The following is a 16121-nucleotide window of genomic DNA, read 5'->3' as shown; positions in this document are numbered from 1 at the left end:
GCACCTGTATTATAAAAGGGTCCATGTCATAAAAGAAGTTAAAAGCAGTCTCAAATAATTGGAAACCTTCTGCCAGATTGTCTAATGGCAGTTTGTTTTACGACATTGTTTCTTGTACGTTCTTCTACGTCTTACGCCTCATGGTCGGGCTTTGGAAGTGCTCATCTCTGTCAAGTCATCTGGTAATTCCTCTGTTGTGAAGTCTATGAGATCCTGAATTTCTCCAAGATCCATGTATTGAAATCTTTACTCTCCTGCTTCCACCACCTTTTTTTTTTTTTTTTTTTTTGCCATATCCACGATCTCTTTTATGATTTCCTTGATTGGCTCTGTCATAAATTCTGTGAAGTCATATACAACATCCGGATATAGTTTTCTCCAGAAGGAATTTATTGTTTTGGGGTCAATGGCTTCTATGGCTTTTTCTGTAACAGTCATGCCATCTTCAGTGCCAGTGGTGTCATCCTTCCAGTCTTTCATGGTGTTCTATCAGGGTTCTCTTCCATAGCATTAACCATCCTTTCCATGGAGTACCATTGTAATGAACCTTAAAGTTCCTTATGCCCTCCTCATCTAGAGGCTGAATTAGAGACACTGTCTGGGGGCACATAGACCACTTTGATGTCTTTGGTGTTGAACTGCTGGGGTTCTGGGTGGCCAGGGGCATGCTCAATATCAAAGGAGCTTCAAAAGGCAGTCCCTTACTAGAAAGGTATGTCCTGACTTCAGGGACAAAGCATGGTGAAACCTATCCAGAAAAATGGTTCTCACTGTCCAGGCCTTTGTATTGTGCAACCAAAAGACTGGAAGCTGATGTTTATCTTTTCTCTTCAAGGCTGGGTGTTAGCAGTTTTATAGATAAAGGCAGACCTAATCATAAACCCAGCTGCATTTGTACTAAAGTAGAGTTAGCCTTTCCCTTCCTGCCTTTAATCTTGGTGTCCATTTCTCTTCCTTAGTAACAAATGTCCTTTGTGGCACTTTTTTTTTTCCCAAAGACACTTTTGTCTACATTAAAGACCTGTTCAAGCAGATATCCTTCCTCCTCAATGATTTTCTTTCTTCCTTTTTTTGAGACAGGGTCTTGCTCTGTCACCCAGGCTGGAGTGCAGTGGAGCGGTCATGGCTCACTGCAGACTTGACCTCCTGGGATCAATCGATCCTCTCACCCCAGCCTCCCGAGTAGCTGGGACTAGAGGCATGTGCCACCATGCCCGGCTAATTTTTGTATTTTTTAGTAGAGATGGAGTTTTGCCATGTTGCCCAGGCTGGTCTCGAACTCCTGGGTTCAAGCAATCTGCCTGCCTTGACTTCCCAAAGTGCTGGGATTACAGATGTGAGCCACTGCGCCGAACCCTCAGTGATTTTCTTAATGGCATCTGGGAACTTGTCTGCTGCGTCTTGGTTAGCAGAAGCAGATTCTTCTGTTATTGTGACTTTTTAATTTTTATTGTTTACTTTTTTTGACACAACATCTCACTGTCAGCCAGGCTGGAGTACAGTGGCATGATCACAGCTTACTTGCAGCCTTGACCTCCCTGGCTCAAACAATCCTCCCACCTCAGCTTCCCAAGCAGCTAGGACTACAGGGGCATGCTACCACACCTGACTAATATATATATATATATTTTTTTGTAGAGACAGGGTTTTGCCATGTTGCCCAGACTAGTCTTGAACTCTTGGGCTCAAGCAGTCTGTCCACTTCTGCCTCCCAAAGTGCTGGGATTACAGGCACGAGCCACTGCGCCTAGCCTAGAAATTTCTAAAGCCAAACATCTTTCTAAAACTATCAAGCCGTTCTTTGCTGGCTTTAAATTGTCTAGCTTTAAATCCTTCATGGTTTTTTTTTTATTTTTTATTTTATTTATTTGTTTACTTTTTTGTTCTAAGTTGTCATATAACTTCACTATTTCTCAGATTGCATTAGAGTCTATAGGTATGCCTTATGGCAATCCTGCAGCCACATAAAAACTGCATTTTCAATATGAGATTACAAGATATTTTGCTAAAAGTGCAAAGTTTTTGCACCTGTGGCACAGCTGCAGTGACAGCTTCATAAATTTTCTTTTTCTACAGTGGTTCTTACACTGGATTCAATTATCTTGAAACAGTGGGTAACCAAGCTGCACACCTCAATCTAAAGTACATATTAAGCAATCCATCTTTTTCTTGTAATATCATGACTTTTCTCTGCTTCTTGGGAGCGCTTGCAGCATCACTAGTGGTACTTCATATGGGTCCAATAGTGTTATTCAGTTTTTATGGAAATTCACTAAAAATGATGAAAAATATGTGAAAACTGTAAGAGGTTACTTTTACTGTCATATGCAGTTTACTGGAGAAATGAACTGCTCACACAAAGATGATTAGCTTTACATGATATTTTAAGCGGATACTTCAGCTCACCACAATAGCAACAGGACTTGGCTCTGAAATTATTATAGTAGTATAGTATATACTACAGGTAATTTTATGCCATTATGATTTAATACTACCTCTTCACGTCTGTTAACATTTCTCTTGACAGCTAATGGTACCATGTACAGTCTTTATTTGTGTATGTTTTAATAAAGTTTAGCTTTTTATAGGAAATTTGTGTATTTCTGGATAGTAAATGATAAAATAGACTAGTATCTTCAGATATTTTATACATTTATTTCATACCTCTTTTGCTTAATTTTTTCAGTATTTCTAGGCCACATGGTTTATCTGCAAGTTTTTTTCAAATTGTCACATATCTCCAAAAACTTTTCCAATATGTTGGAAAAACTCCATATATAACAGACCCATGCAGTTTAAACCCATGTTGTTCATGGGTCAACTGTATGTTAACATCAGACAAAATAGGCCTTAAATCAAAAAGGTCACAAGAGATAAAGAAGGATATTGTATGTTAATAAAAGTTCAATACAGCAAGAAGATATAGCAATAATGAACATTTATGCACCTAATAAGAAAACATCAAAATAAATGAAGTGAAAATTGACAGAACTAAAGGGTAAAATAGACAGTTCTACTATAATAGTTGGAAACTTCAATATGTCATTCCAATAATGGATAGAACAACCAGACAGAAGGTAAGGAAACACAGGACTTAAAAACACAATAAGCCAACTTGATTTAACAGACATCTAAGTTAAATTATGTTTGCAGTTCAGTCAAGGTTAAGGTTATTTTTAGGGCCTAACTGGCTTTGTCTGCTCTGGGATTATCCAGACCTGGTCTGCATTTAAAAATTTGCTTCAATACTCCCTTTTAGGATCAAGTAGTACACAACACTATATCCAACAACAACTACTACAGAATACCTATTCTTCTCAAATGCACGTTAGTTATTCTCCAGGGTAAACCATATGTTAGGTCACAAATTAAGTCTCAATAGATTTTAAAAGATAGATATTATACAAAGTATATTCTACGACCACAACAGTATGAAGTTAGAAAATAATAATAAAAGGAAAACTGGAAAATTTATAAATTTGTGGAAATAATTTAAATAATATACCTTTAAACAACCCATAAGTAAAAGAAAAAAATCACAAGGGAAATTGAAAAATACTTAGAGATGACTGAAAACAGAAACAAAACATACAGAAACTTATGGGATGCAGCAAAAGTTGTGCTAAAGGGGATATTTATAGCTATAGGTGCTTACCTTTAAAAAGAAGAAAAATCTCAAATCAGTTATCTAACATTACATCTTAAGGACCCAGAAAAAGAGCTAACTGAAGGCTGGGAGCAGTGGCTTATGCCTGTAATTCCAGCACTTTGGGAGGCCAAGACTGGTGAATCACTTCAAGTCAGGAGTTCAAGACCAGCCTGGCCAAAATGGTGAAACCCTGTCTCTACTAAAAATACAAAAATTAGCCAGGCGTGGTGGCGGGTGCCTGTAATCTCAGCTGCTTAGGAGCCTGCAGTGGGAGAATCACTTGAACCTGGGAGGTGGAGGCTGTAGTGAGCCAACATCATGCCACTGCACTCCAGTCTCAGTGACAGAACTAGACTCCGTCTCAAAAATAAATAAATAAACAAACAACAAATAAAAAGAACTAAGCTCAAAGGTATCAGAAGGAAGGAAATAAAGAGTAGGGCAGAGATAACAAATTAAAGAATAGAAAAACAATAGAGAAAATCAACTAAACCAAGAATTGGTTGTTTGAAAAGATCAACAACAAAATTGACAAACCCTTAGCTAACTAGACTAAGAAAATGACTCAAACTACTAAAATCAGAAATGAAGACAGGGATATAAATACTGATTCTACAGAAATAAAATACAAGAAAGTACTAAGAACAACTTACTACAACAAATTGGATAACATGGATGAAATGGCTCAATATCTGGGAACACAATATCATTGACATAAGTCAATACTGACTCATGAAGAAATAGAAAATTATGTAGGTACATAATTAATAAGGAGACTGCATCAGTAATCAAAAAAAAACTCTTGACAAAGAAATGCCCCAGACCTGATGCCTTCCTTGGTGAATTCTACCAAACATTTAAAGACCGACTAACATTAGTCTTTTTTAGGCTCTTCCAAAAAATTAAAATGAAGGGAACACTTCCAAATTTGTTCTGTGAGGTTAGTATTACTTTGATATCACAGCCATACAAAGATACTACATGAAAATGAAACTGCACAGTAATATCCCTTATGAACCCTAATGCAACAATCTTCAACAAATGCTACCAAACTGAGTTCAGCAACATGTTGAAAAGATTGTATACCAGCTGGGTATGGTGGCTACTGCCTGTAATCTCAGCATTTTGGGAGGCCAAAGCAGGTGGATCACTTGAGGCCAGGAGTTTGAGACCAGCCTGGCCAACATGGCGAAACTCCATCTCTACTAAAAATAAATAAAAATCAACCAGGTGTGGTGGGGTGTGCTTGTAATCCCAGCTACTCAGGAGGCTGAGGCAGGGGAATCGCTTGAACCTGGGCAGTGGAGGTTGCAGTGAGCTGAGATCACATCCCTGCACTCCACTCCAGCCTGGGCGACAGAGCGAGATTCTGTCTCAGAAAAAAAAAAAAAAAAGAAGAAAAAGGTTATATACCATGACCAAGCAGGAATAAGAAAAAAAGATTATATACCATGACCAAGCAGGAATTTTTTCTGTTTATTTCTGTAATACAAGGATGACTCAACATATGAAAGCCACCTAATGTAATACATCACATTAATAGAATGGAGGGAAAAACATGAAAACATGATGTCAATTGATGAAGAGAAACCATTTGACATATTTCAACACTCTTTCATAATGAGCTATGCACATGTGATAAATCAACATGTGTAAGAAATAGAAGGAAACTACGTCAATGTAATAAAAACCATATATTAAAAATATACAGCTAATGTCGTACTCGGGTAAGACTGAAAGTTTATATTCAGCATAATATGGAAGTTCTAGCCCAAGCAATTAGGCAATAAAAAATAAATAAAAGGCATACAGATTGGACAGAAGTAATTTTTTTTGTTCTTATATGATTTTATATGTAGAAAACTCTAAAGAGTCCATCCACTAAAAATGGTTAGAATAAATGGACTCAGCAAAGGAGCAGAATACAAAATCAACACACAAAAATCAGTTGTGTTTGTATATACTAACAATAAAAAATCCTAAAAGGAAATTCAGAAAACAATTTCAGCATCAAAAAAGCTACATCGAGGAGGCAAAAGACTTGTACACTGAAAACTACAAAATGTTGCTGAAATGCATTAAAGAGTAAATGGAGATGTGTAAATCCATTCATTTACATTGATAGGAAGACTTAATATTGTTAAGATATTATATAGTACTACCCAAAGCAATCTACAGGTTCAATGCAATCTCTATCAAAATACCAAAGATGTTTTTGCAGTAGTAGAAAAATATATCCAAAAACTTCTATGGAATCCAAAGGGACCCCCGATAGTCAAAATAATTTTAATAAAGAACAACATTGGAGGTCTCGCACCCCTTGCTTTCACTCCTCCTGATTTCAAGAGTTATTACAAAGCTATAAATCATAATAGTGTAATAGTGTGGTGCTGCTATAAAGACAGATGTATAGAACAATGAGAAAGAATAGAAAGCCAAGAGGCCCTCAAAAATATGGGTAAATGGTTTTAGACACGGGTACCAAGACCATTTAATGGCAAGGACAGTCTTAAAAAAATGATGCTGGAGGGTGTGGCGGCACATACCTGTAATCCCAGCTACTCGGGAGGCTGAGACAGGAGAATCACTTGAACCTTGGAGGCAGAGTTTGCAGTGAGCAGAGACCGGGCCACTGCACTCCAGCTTGGGCAACAGAGTGAGACTCTGTCTCAAAAAAAGAAAAAAAAAATGCTGGGAAAACTGGGTATTGACATGCAAAAGAATGAAGTTGGATTTTTACCTAACACCATGTTCTCAAAGTAACTCAACATGGATTAAAGGCCTACATGTAAGAGTTAAGATTGTAAAGCTCCTAGAGGAAAACATAGGGGGAAAGCTTAATGACATTGGATTTGGTAATGATTTCTTGGATATGACACCAAAAGCACAAGCCACAAAAGAAAAAATAGACAAATTTTACTTTATCAAAATTTATAACGCTTTTATGTTTTTTAAAGGACACTATCAACAGAATGAAAAGGCAACACACAAAATGGGAAAAAATGTTTGCAAAACACATATTTGATAAGAGATTAATATTCAGAATATATAGATAACTCCTAAAACTCAACAACAACAAAATGAACAAATTGATTAAAAAATGGGCCAAGGACTTGAGTAGACATTAAAAAAAAAGATATTCAGATGGCCCATAAGCATATGAAAAGATAGTCAATATCACTAGTTATTAAGGAAATGCAAATTAAAACCACAATGAGATACCACCTAATCCTCAATGGAATGGCTACTATCAAAAGAAGGAAGGGAGGGAGAAAGAAAGGAGATAGAAAGAAAAAATATCAAGTGTAGTTGAGGATGTGGAGAAGTTGAAACTTTTGTGCATTGTTGATAGGAATGTAAAATGGTACAGCTGCTATGGAAAATGGTGCAGCTATTATGGCAGTTGCTCATAAAATTAGAATTACTATATGATCCAGCAATTCCACTTCTGAGTATATACCCAAAATAATTGAAAGCAGAGTCTGAAAGATATTTTCACACCCATGTTTATGGCAGCATTATTCACTAAAGCCAAAAAGTGAAAGCAACCCATGTGTCCCCTGATGGATGAATGGATAAACAAATTGTAGTATGTTCACACAGTGCAATATTGTTCAGATTGAAAGTGTTAAACATAACTTTACTATCTTGCTCAACAATTCTACTCCTAGAAATATACGCAAGAGAAATGAAAACAGATACTCAAATGCTTGTACACAAATGTTCATATGTACATGTTTGTACTGCATGTATTCATATTTGTCCTGCAAATGCAAGAATCTGAATACTGTACCATATGTATGTATACACACATATGCATATGTGTGTGTATCTATATATAATATGCTATTGGTGAATATTCTTAACATTGTGTAGGTAACCACCCAACACTTTTTTTAGAATGATGCAAAAAGAGTATTATTACGTTAGAATATTTTATATAATTTCCCTATCCCAGAGAATGGCTCCATCATGCACATTGACCCAGTGATCCCTTATATACTCCTCTTACAAGAAAAACAGACATGATGAAAAATTTTGGAGAGTTTATTTGAGCGAACAGCAATTTGTAAATCAAGAAACACCAAACCGAAGAAGCATAAGGGACAGGTTTTTACAGAGTGAATGTGGAAATAAAGAAAATATTTGATGGGTTACAGTTGTACAGTTTCCTTATTTGGTCTATTCCATTGGAAAGTCCCTAATTATGTAAGTTAGTTGGCTGCTTCTGATTGGTTTAGTATATATCATATATATCTGATAACCTGCTTTAAAGTCTGCTCTATCTGAAATTAATATGGCTATCCCCAGTTTCTTTTCATTAGTACTAGCATTCAGATATTCAATTGTACCAGCATCATTTATTGTACAGATCATCTTTTCCTATTGAATTACACTGGCAACTCAATAGTGTACTCTCTGCCTAGGTTCAGCCCATGTGGAGAAATGGTAAATGACCTAGTGAAGAAAAAGCTAGAAATCCTCAGGGTGCCCAGGCAAGGCTCCTCCTCTCTAGAATTGAATTTCTGTTATCCTCATTACTTCTACCACTCTCCGACATCTTTGAAAATACAAAAAATACAACTGTTATTATTTGTCTAGTTTTTTTCTAGGTGTTGAAGTGGGTGCATTGGCCTAATACAACTTAGTAACTATGTCTTTTTTTAGGAGTGGAACACAGAATGACATAATATGATTCCTTCTAAATTAAAATAAAATTGTAATGAATCAGAATTTATAAGCTGATATACAAAATAAAGTATAAATAATGTTTATTATCATTATACAATTATTTAGCTATTAAAGAAGAATGAACTCCATTGCTTTAGTGCTTGTGAATGAACCATACTCTTATTTTATGGACTTGGAAACTTTGTCAATGATTTGATAACCCATCCTTGATATTAAGATTCACATTATTAATATCAGGCTGGGTGCTGTGGCTGACGCCTGTAATCCCAGCACTTTGGGCGACCTAGGCAGGGTGAGTGGATCACTCTAGCCCAGGAGTTCGAGACCAGCCTGGCCAACATGGCAAGACCTTGTCTCTACAAATAATTAAAAAATAATTAGCCAGGTATGGTGGCAGGTGCCTGTAGTCCTAACTATTCGGGAGGCTGAGGTGGGAGGATCACTTGAGCCGAGGAGGCGGAGGTTGCAGTGAGCCAAGATGGCAACACTGCACTCCAGTCTGGGTGACAGAGTGAGACCTTGTCTCAAATAAATAAATAAATAAATAAATAAATAAAATAAATAAGATTCACTATTATAATTCAAATAATCATTTTAATAATATACAACTATGTTTTCTACTCAGTAATTAAGTAGTAATGCTAGTTACAAGATTGAAAAAGTATTCTTGAAAATCCTCAGTTTATGAACTGAAGTTTGATGTTATAACAGGATACATATTCAAACCACCACCCTCAGGTACAGTTAATGTAGTAGACTGCACTCTGAAATATCGCTTGAGCCAGGGAGGCGAAGGCGACAGTGAGCTGAGATCGCGCCACTGCACTCCAGCCTGGGTGACAGAGAGAGAAACCCTGTCTCAAAAAAAAAAAAAAAAGAAAAAAGAAAAAAAGGAAACAAGTTTAGAGAGGTGAAGTGACTTACCCAAGATCATATAACCAGCAGCTGCAGGAACCTAGTTTTCGAACTCTGTTCTCCATGTCTTCTTGTTCTTTTTAATTATCCACCATGTCTAAAACCCAACATTGTTATTCACAGCATTGTTAACTGATGTGCCTTCACAGGAAACTTGTCCCGTGTGTTTCCGGGATTCTTGATGTTTCTTCTGAGCTCCAGGGTCAGGCAGTATGATTGAAGTTTCTAAGCCAGGTAAGCCTTGTCCAGCATTTGTCCTTGGGGGACTTTGTTTGAATTCATGGATGGCCCAGGCCTTGATTCTCAGGGAAAGTGTGTTATCTGAAGGTCAGATTGAAGGTTCCAACTAAATTTACTTTGTCCCCTTGTCCCAGCATCCTTGGAATAAAGTAGCTTTTGAGGTAATAAGGAGTAGTCCCTAAGAACCCACGTGGAAGGTCACACTTCTGATCTGAGACCTTTCAGCAGAGCCTCAGAGCAGAGTGGAAAAGGCCAGGAAAGAGCATGTCTGGAACTGCCTGTTCACTGAAGACATTCTTGGCACTCCTCTACAGTTAAATAACACTTGGTGATGTCAGCACATGCAGAAACCATGGCAGACTGTCCAGTGGATGGGCTTTCAGGAAGAATTAGGCTGCCAGCATGAGCAAGGGGCAGGCAGCACAGGAGAGGACACGTCACTGCCCACTGTGAGGACTGTGAGGACACAGTCTGGGGAAGGCATCGCCTAGATGGGGAACTTGTCCCTGTGCTCCTCCATAAGCCTGCTCCCTTCCTGTCTACTCACTGTCTTTGCAGCCTGTGGAGATGCATCATTGTTCCTATTCTGATGTTACAAAAATCAAGTGACAGTGTTGTATAAAGGTCAAAAAATGGGCCTAGAAAATATGACTTATTTAATCATTTCATTTGTTAGTGGCATACTCAGAAAATAACTAATTAGGGCTGGGCTCGGTGGCTCATGCCTGTAATCCCAGCACTCTGGGAGGCCGACATGGGAGGACTGCTTGAATCCAGGAATTCAAGACCAGCTTGGGCAACATAATGAGACCCGGTCTCTACAAAAAAAAAAAGTATCTGGCTGTGGTGGTGCGCACTTGTAGTTCTCCTACTTAAGAGGCCGAGACTGGAGGATTACTTGAGCTTCAGCCCAGGAGTTCAAGGCTGCAGTGAGCTGTGAATCATACCACTGTGGTACAGCCCGGGCAACAGAGCCAGACCCTGTCTCAAAACAAAAAACAAAAAAGTCTAAGTGCCATCCAGTCTTAAACAATTAAGCCACATCAAGTTTCTAAAATTAAAAGATCCTTTTGAGAAACTGCAACTGAGTTAAAATAAACAACTAAAGCACCCGCGTCTGTTTTCTGGAAATGTTGAGGAGGATTTTCGAACTGAAGGGACAAGTACTATCATTAGGAAGGCTGAGAAACAGTACAGCCAGGGCATTTTTTTCCAGTGTTTTAACGACTGCGCAGTTTTTCTTTTCTGTATTGTAATTTGCTTGATTGATTCTCTGTTGTTTTAAATTTTTCTTTTAGCCAATGGGAGGGGAACATGCATTTTTTATGAATTAGTAGGAAATATTTACAGTGATCTAATGAAAAATTGCATGTCTAAACTTTTGGTGACCTGTCAGAGTCAGCATGGACATGTGGGTGTTCCTCCACAGCGTCTCTCCTGTTCTTAGGGTTAAAGGGACATTCCCCCCAGGGACCTTGCATGCAAGTTTTCTAGGCAGGTGAGTCTGCAAGCTTCATGGCAGCCAGGTTGCACAGGATCTCATTCTCTTTCCTTCTTCCCCAGCTTTACCTTTATAATTCTCTTCTATTCTCCATGAGTAACAAGAAACGAACAGATCCCAGGCGAGTTGTTTATTCCCACTTTGTTTTACAATGGACTTTGTGAGATTTGTAAGGGAACAGAAATTAAAATAGAAAAAACAGAAATAGATAAAACTCAACATCAGGGAAACTATAAAGTAGCAGGTCAGTAACTGAGCAAAGTCAGTTTTCAATACATGCAGGTCCTATAATGTCCCAGATTATCGAAGCTGAGCTGCAGATTTTTGATCTTTCTCATCAAAAATCCTCTGATCTTTCTCAAAGATCCTCTGATCTTTCTGACAGCGAAAGAGAATTCAAAGAGAAGTCTTTCAGGAGATTAAAACATTGAGGTTCAAGTGGACAGTTTTTCAGTGGTCTTGCTTCATCCAGAGATAAGATTCAGAGTATCCAGAAGAAGGCTGAATGGTCTGCATGCCCTTAACATAGCTCTGCTTGAACAATTCCCTCCTTTCATCTGTGGTACTGCACATGAAACTGTCACTCACTCTGCTTCCTTGCTGACACTTGGTGTTGTCAGACTTTAGACTTCTTGCCAATCTAACTTCTCTGAAAACCCTGTCATTTTAATATGCATTTTTCAGATTACTAATGAGCTTATATATCCTATATTTATGGTTTTTTTGTAAACAAATTACTATTTTTGAATCATTTTTCTATATTATTTTTAAGGCTCTTATATATATTTTGGAGAATAATTCTATGTGTATTATATTTGTTACCAACTCTCCAAGTTTTTCTCTTGCATTTTATTTATACAGTGCCTTTGGCTTTATGAGAATATTTTTATCTAGGCTGATCTGTTGATTTTTTTGTATTTGATTTTTTAAAATCTTAAAGTTCTTATTTAATTCAATATAATGTTTTTTTTTTTGAGACGGAGTCTTGCTGTGTCACCCAGGCTGGAGGGCAGTGGCGCAGTCTCGGCTCACTGCAACCTCCCACTCCTGGGTTCAAGGGATTCTCGTGCCTCAGCCTCCTGAGTAGCTGGGTCTACAGGTGCATGCCACCACATCCAGCTAATTTTTTTTATTTTTCATAGAGATGGGGTTTCACCATGTTAGCCAGGATGGTCTCGATCTCCTGACCTCATTATCTGCCTGCCTCAGCCTCCCAAGGTGCTGGGATTACAGGCGTGAGCCACCGCGCCCAGCAAATATAATGATTTTTTTTTTAAATGTTGTTTAGGCCGGGCGCAGTGGCTCATGTCTGTAATCCCAGCACTTTGGGAGGCCGAGGCAGGCAGATCACCTGAGGTTGGGAGTTCGAGATCAGCCTGGCCAATATGGTGAAACCCCATCTCTACTAAAAATACAAAAATTAGCTGGGTGTAGTGGCAGATGCCTGTAATCCCAGCTAGTTGGGAGGCTGAGGCAGGAGAATCACTTGAACCCGGGAGGCAGAGGTTGCAGTGAGCCAAGATCGTGCCACTGCACTCCACCTTGGGTGACAGAGAGAGACTCCATCTCAAAAAAAAAAAAAAGAAAAAATGTTGTTTAATGTTTATACGCTGCTGGTGGGAATGTAAATTAGTTCAGCCACTGTGGAAAGCAGTTTAGCGATTTCTCAAAGAACTTAAAACAGAACTACCATTCTACCTAGCAACCCCATTAGTGGGTATATACCCAAAGGAATATAAGTCATTCTGCCATAAAGACACATGCACACATATGTTCATTGCAGCACTATTCACAATAGCAAAGACATGGAATCAACCTAAATATCAATCAACAGTAGACTGGATAAAGAATATATTGTACATATACACCATGAAATACTATGCAGCCATAAAAATGAATGAGATCATGTCTTTTGCAGCAACAAAAGGTGGAGCTGGAGGCTATTATCCTGAGTGAACTAACACAGGAACAGAAAACCAAATACTATATATTCTTACTTATAAGTGGGAGCTAAACATTGAGTACACATGAACACAATGAAAGGAACAATAGACACTGGGGACTGTTTGAGGGTAGAGGATAAGAGGAGGGTGAGTGTCAAAAAACTACCTATGGAGTACTATGCTTATTACCTGGGTGACAAAATAATCTGTAAACCAAATCTTCATGACATGCAACTTACCTATATAACAAACCCATACATGTACCCCTGAACCTAAAATAAAAGTTTTTTAAATTTTCAAATTAATGTACTATGTCTGGTGTTTTCTTTTTTCTTTCTTTTCTTTTTTTATTTTTATTTTTGATAGAGACAGAGTCTCATTATGTTGCCCAGGTGTGTCTTGAACTCTTGGGCTCAAGCAATCCTCCTACCTCAGCCTCCCAAAGTGCTGGGAAAACAAGCATGAGCCACCACACCTGGCCTACTTCTAGTATTTTTTAATACTAGAAAAATATTTAAGTCTTGAATCAATCTGGAACTCATTATTGTAGATAATATGAGGACAAATCTAATTTTACTTTTTTCCACATAACACCAGTTGCAACCAACCCTAGTTATTAGCGTTTTTCTCCAGTGAATTATAATGCCACAGTTATCATTACATGTATTACTATGTCTGTGTGTATTTTTTCTTCCATTCATCCTTAATTAATTCTCCATTAGGTTCGTCTTGTCCTGTCTCACCCTTCTTACGAGTCTTACTGAGTGTAAGCTGGCATCCTAACCTTGCACCTGATTTTCAGAGATAAGTCAGGAAGTGTTAGCAAACACTGGAATTTTTTTTTTTTTTGGAGACAAAGTCTCACTCTGTCACCAGACTGGAGTGCAGTGGCGCGATCTCAGCTCACTGCAACCTCTGCCTCCCTCGTTCAAGCAATTCTCCTGCTTCAGCCTCCTGAGTAACTGGGACTACAGGCGTGCGCAATCACGCTCAACTAATTTTTGTATTTTTAGTAGAGATGGGGTATCATTGTGTTGGCCAGGATGGTCTCGATCTCTTGACCTTGTGGTTTATAGTTTTTCTGGTTTTCTAATAACTCTGGTCCAATTTTGGATACACATTTATTTTATTTTTTCACATACTTATTTTAAAATTGTACATTTTTTAGGTTTTTTATTATATATTAATCTTTAAAAGGCATGATTCTTAAAATATTTAATCTGTAGTTAATGTTAATTTTTCATTCCAGTTTTTATCAGTTATTATATTGCACTTTAATAAGGAAGCTGTTGATTAGAAAATGAAAAACTGTCTTCTGGCTGGTCAAACATCTGAAGACCTAAAATGTTAGCAAGTACATACAGGGTTGGCATTTTCAGATGGAGATGTCATTCTTTAAATACTCTCCAAGGAGAAGACATGTACACTTGACCTAACAGGGCCAGCTATTACTAGATACTATATAGCAAACTGTGATGATTTATTTTTATTTTTATTTTTCTGTGTGTGCTTATAGGTTGGGCAATGTACTTACATTTTGAAAAATTAATACAATATAAACAATATAAATCATACATAATGTGAATTCTGACTTCTATACCTGTTCCATCACCACCCTCCCCTTCTAGGGAATTATAGGGAACAAAGTTTTTACATGTGCATTTTTTTCATTTTTTTAATGCAGACAAGTAAATTAGGTTTTATATCAATCTACCTACCTGCATGTATATATGTGTATACATATATGTTTGTGTCCACACATAATATATATTTTTACCCCTTTCTTGTTATGTTTGTATTCATATGAATATACATGTACATGTGTATCTGTGTATATATTTCTACACTCTTACACAAAGGATAGAACACTATATACCTTGTCCTTTAATTTTTACATATAACAGTATATACTGGAGATCTTTCCAAATTAGTACACATGGAAATTCCTCATTGTTTTATTAACATTTTTTTATTGAGATGAAAGTCACATACCACAACATCCACTAGTTTTTAGTATATTCATATAGTTGTACAACCATCACTCCTATCTGAATTCCAGAACGTTTTCATCACTCTCAAAAGAAACCCCATAGCCATCAGCAGTCACTCCCCTAGGCAACCACTAATTGGCTTTTTGTTTGTGTAAATTTGCCTATTCTGTATATTTCATATAAATGGAATTATATAATTTGTTGCCTTTGGTGTCCGACTTCTTTCACTTAGCATAATATTTTCAAGATTCATTTATTGTAGCATGTCTCAGTACTTTATTCATTGTTAAAGCTGTGTTGTATTACATTGTACAGATATACCAAATTTAGCTTATCTATTATCAGTTCGTAGACATTTGGATTGTTTCCACCTTTTGGCTATTATGAGATGGAAGCAATGCTGCTGTGCGTTTGTGTATACATTTTTGCATGAAAATATGGTTTTAATTCTCTGGATATATACCTAGGAGTAGACTTGCTGAGTCATATACTAACTCTCAAATTTAACTTTTTGAGGAACTACCAAACTATTTATCAAAGAGGAAGCACCATTTTGCATTCTAATCAACAATGTGCATGAGGGATTTAACTTCTCTACATCTCACCAATACTTGTTTTTGGTCCATCTTTTTTATTACAGCTTTTCTAGTGGGTGTGAAAGGAGATCTCATTGTGATTTTGAGTTGATTTTCCCTAATGACTAAAGCTGTTGAACATCTTTACATGTGCTTGTTGGCCATTAGTGTTATCTTCTTTTGAGAAATTTCTATTCATATCCTTTGCCTGCTTTTTAATTGGGCTGTCTTTTTGTTGTTGGGATATAAGAATTTTTTAAAAATATATTTGGATACCAGACCCTTGTCAGATATGTAATTTACAAATACTTTTTCCCATTCTGTGGGATGTCTTTTCACTTTTTTGATGGTATCTTAGGAAGCACAAAAGTTTTAATTTTGTTGATGTTCAATTTATTCATTTTTTCTTTGGTAGCTCATGCTTTGGGTGTCATATCTAAGAAACCACTACCTAATCTAAAATTAATCTAAGATTTTGCCCTATGTTTTCCTCAAGGGGTTTTAAAGTATTAGCTCTTTCATTTAGGTCTTTGATCAATTTTGAGTTGATTTATATATGTATATCATGAGGTAGGGGGTCCAACTTCATTCCTGAAGCCTCCTGAAACATATCTA

At 37.2% G+C, this 16121-nt stretch overlaps 1 protein-coding gene across 2 annotated transcripts in view; it reads left to right on the top strand.

Annotated features, from left to right (window-relative positions):
• ZNF248 (zinc finger protein 248) overlaps nucleotides 1-14742 on the top strand; it is a 59562-nt gene extending 44820 nt beyond the window's left edge. For both annotated transcript variants that reach the window (XM_063607350.1, XM_014346408.5), the window contains exon 7: nucleotides 2-14742. In XM_063607350.1, the coding sequence (XP_063463420.1) occupies nucleotides 2-58 (57 nt within the window). In that variant the 3' untranslated portion in view covers nucleotides 59-14742. The remainder of the gene's footprint in view (nucleotide 1) is intronic.
• The last annotated feature ends 1379 nt before the right edge of the window (nucleotides 14743-16121 follow it).

This window comes from Pan paniscus, chromosome 8, assembly GCF_029289425.2.
Source record: "Pan paniscus chromosome 8, NHGRI_mPanPan1-v2.0_pri, whole genome shotgun sequence".
Lineage (NCBI taxonomy): Eukaryota > Metazoa > Chordata > Mammalia > Primates > Hominidae > Pan > Pan paniscus.
The sequence above is the reverse complement of the archived record's forward strand: the minus strand, read 5'-3'. Positions and strand labels throughout refer to the sequence as shown.